The 3,315-nt window shown below is 40.7% G+C and overlaps 1 protein-coding gene across 3 annotated transcripts in view; it reads left to right on the plus strand.

Annotated features, from left to right (window-relative positions):
* Positions 1 to 2,635, plus strand: part of LOC110159175 (progestin and adipoQ receptor family member 3-like) — a 16,452-nt gene extending 13,817 nt beyond the window's left edge. The window contains exons 7-8 of one of the 3 annotated variants that reach the window (XM_055162042.1): positions 250 to 449; positions 1,472 to 2,635. In XM_055162042.1, coding sequence (XP_055018017.1) covers positions 250 to 392 — 143 coding nt within the window. In that variant the 3' untranslated portion in view covers positions 393 to 449; positions 1,472 to 2,635. Of the gene's footprint in view, positions 155 to 249; positions 450 to 1,471 lie in introns of those variants that run through there. The other 2 variants (XM_020923735.2, XM_055162043.1) reach the window with 2 other exon arrangements.
* The last annotated feature ends 680 nt before the right edge of the window (positions 2,636 to 3,315 follow it).

The following is a 3,315-nucleotide window of genomic DNA, read 5'->3' on the forward strand; positions in this document are numbered from 1 at the left end:
TAATGTTCACACTGGAGTCACATACAAGTCACATTTAACTGGAAATGTGAACGACCTCGAAAAAACATCGGATTTCACAAAAAAATCAGAATTGAGCGTTAAGCCCTGCAGTCTGAACGTAGACATATAAGCATCATGTCTAAACTGGTTCTCTGTGTGTGTGTTGATGATGTGTGTGTGTTGATGTGTGTGTGTGTGTTGATGTGTGTGTTGTGTGTGTGTTGATGTGTGTGTGTGTGTTGTGTGCAGGTCAGCTGAACTACGTGGGCTCGAGTCACCAGCTGTGGCACATCCTCCTGGTCCTCATGTTCTACTGGTGGCACCAGTCGTCCGGGTTCATCATGGCTCACAGACACAGCCAGACCTGCCCCGAGCCCAGCGCCCCGGGGTAAAACCAGGACCAGGGAGCAGAGGAGGAGCGCTCCAGGTGCAGAGGAGGAGCGCTGCAGGTGAGAGGAGGAGCTCCACAGTTTCTATTGTCGTGTGTCTGTGTGTTGAACTGTAAAACGTGAGGTGTGTGTTTTATGGTTTAGCTTAAAATGATGTAATGATTCAGTTTGTGGAGCACAGAAATCACAAACCAACTAATCCTGTCAGTCTGAAGGAGGAAAGTGTTCGGCTGGGGAAACAGTAGATGACTTCAAAAATCACAAAAAAAAGCAGAAATTCTTTGGCCTGATTTATTTGATCAAAACTGGGAAAGACGAAAGGCCTGTTCATCATGAGAACAGAACAAACTTTGTTCTTGTTCTTGAGGTGATAAGAACAAGAAGAAAATTCATTTGGGATCTGACATTTCATACTTCAAAAGATTTTCTGTTGCCGAACTGCCCCGCCCCCCCCTCACTCTGCCCCGCCCCCTCACTCTGCCCCGCCCCCTCACTCACACAGGACTACAATAGGACTAAAATAGGACTGAGCCTGGATTAAAAGAGGACTGAACCAGGACTAAACCAGGACTAAACCAGGTCCGGGACCAGACCGGGAACAGGAACAGGACATGGACCGAGGCCGGGAACAGGACCGGGACCGGGAACAGGACTGAGACCAGAATTGAAACCAGGACTGAGACCGGGAACAGGACCTGGACCAGACTGGGACCAGGACTTAGACCAGGACCAGGGCTGAGACTGAGACCGGGAACAGCACTAGGACTTAAAACGATTTAGTCCTGGTTTAGTCCTTTATCCCTTTTTTTTCCATTTTTCATTTAAAGATAAAACTTTAAAAAAAAAACATCATTATCTGTTTTTTTCAGTTTGGTTTTGGAGACAAATAATGAAGAAAACTGTTGTTTTTTCATTTTCTTATTTTTGGTTTTATATTGAAAAACGAAATGAATGAATGACACATGGATTTGAAAGTTCAGGTTTGATCCAGAGCCGGGTTCTGGCCGAGTCTCTAGAAGTCACTGTTTTTTGTATTTCTTGTATTTCTTCTTACCTCCTCGTTCTGTTGTTTGTGTTGACAGTTGGATTGGACGCTGCAGGGTCAGAGGAGGTCGCTGGACTTCCACAGAGCGAGATCTCTCACTTCTACACTTCTGACCGGACCTAAAGACTCTTCCAAACACGACGCTAAATGTATTTCCAAGTGCGAAACTCCAAAATAAGGTTCATAAAGCGGATAAAACGGCAAAGGCGAGAGCTTCAAAAGACTTTCTGAAAGTGCCTCCGAATCAAAGATAATCGAGTTTTTAAAAGTTTTCCAAAACTTCGTGTACACTAATTTCGGATTTGTTTAAATTTCTAGTCTTAAAAATCGCGTGGGTGTTTTTTTTTAAGCCAAATGTAGCTTTGAATTGAACAACTTTTGTCCCAATACTGACAAATGTTCAGTCAAAATCGCTTTGTAATGGATTTACAAAGTATTTACAAGTATTTTTAGCAGAATTTGAAAGTTTTTGGAGCGTACAAGTGCCTGTGAATCTGAATGACAAAAATGCAAAAAGTAGTTTCATTTTCCCTCTGCAAAAACTTAAAGGGCCCATGTTACGATATTTTTTTTTATTTATGTTCTAATGTCGTTTTTTCATCGCAAACAGACCTGGAGTTGTGTTTTTTTGTTTCATTTTCACATATTTAACCCACAAATCCTGAATATTTAGGCTTGGTTCTTCTCTCAAACTGAAAAAAAAACCCACTGTTCCACCTTGTGATGTCATCATGTGGTGATACAAGAAGCGCTCCACGGTGTTTTTAAACTCCAAACACCTTCACTAGAATCGTTTTTGGGATTTTTTCAGCTCTATTCAAGTTTACCGAAAAACTAGGGGTGTAAAAAAAACAAAATATCGTGATATCGTATCGTCAGAAGTTCTCACAATAATATCATGGACCGTCACAATATATCGTATCTAGGAGTGTAACGATATCCAAGTCTCACGATACGATATCGTCACGGTATGAACCTCACGGCACGATATTTATTGCGATATAGCGTGGGAAAGTTCACGATTAGAGATGTAACGATATCCAAATCTCTGTGTACAATATTTTCACGATAAACATCTCACAGTACAATATTTATTGTGATATTTTGTGTACAAAACTGTGAATATGCGACTTTTTCCTCTTAAAATGCCTCGATAAGACTGAATCCAAAGAGTTAAAAGTGTTAGAACTGTTATTTCTTCTTGTCGTCTGCACTGAAATGGAGCAAAGGATCATGGTCTATGTAGTTCCTCTGTCTTTTTTTTTTTAGCTGTTGCTGCACATTAACTCTTCATTTAAACAAAGAGACTTGTAATTCGATATATTGTGATGGTCCACGATATTATTGTGAGAACTTTGACGATACGATATCACCATATTTCGGTTATTACACCCCTAATCGAATTACAAGTCTCTTTGCTTAAATGAAAAGTTCTGGTGCAACAATATCTAAAAAAAAAAAAAAGACAGAGGGAACTACATAGACCATGATCCTTTGCTCTATTTCAGTGCAGAGAAGAAATAACAGTTCTAACACTTTTAAGTCTTTGGATTAAGTCTTGTCAAGACATTTTAAGAGGAAAAATATTATCGCATATTAACAGTTTTGTTCACAGCCTCAAGAAAATATCGTAATAAATATCGTACCGTGAGATTTGGATATCGTTACATCTCTAATCGTCAGCCTCCCCACCATATCGTGAACTTGCCCACGATATCGCAATAAATATCGTACCGTGAGGTTCATACTGTGACGATATCGAATCGCGAGACTTGGATATTGAATCACGAGACTTGGATATCAAATTGCGGGAGATTGGATATCGCGAGACTCGGATACCGAATCGCGAGACTCGGATATCGAATCGCGAGACTCGGATAC

Source organism: Boleophthalmus pectinirostris, unplaced genomic scaffold (assembly GCF_026225935.1).
Source record: "Boleophthalmus pectinirostris isolate CB_2022bp ecotype Guang Dong unplaced genomic scaffold, ASM2622593v1 HiC_scaffold_4, whole genome shotgun sequence".
In the NCBI taxonomy this organism is placed as follows: domain Eukaryota; kingdom Metazoa; phylum Chordata; class Actinopteri; order Gobiiformes; family Gobiidae; genus Boleophthalmus; species Boleophthalmus pectinirostris.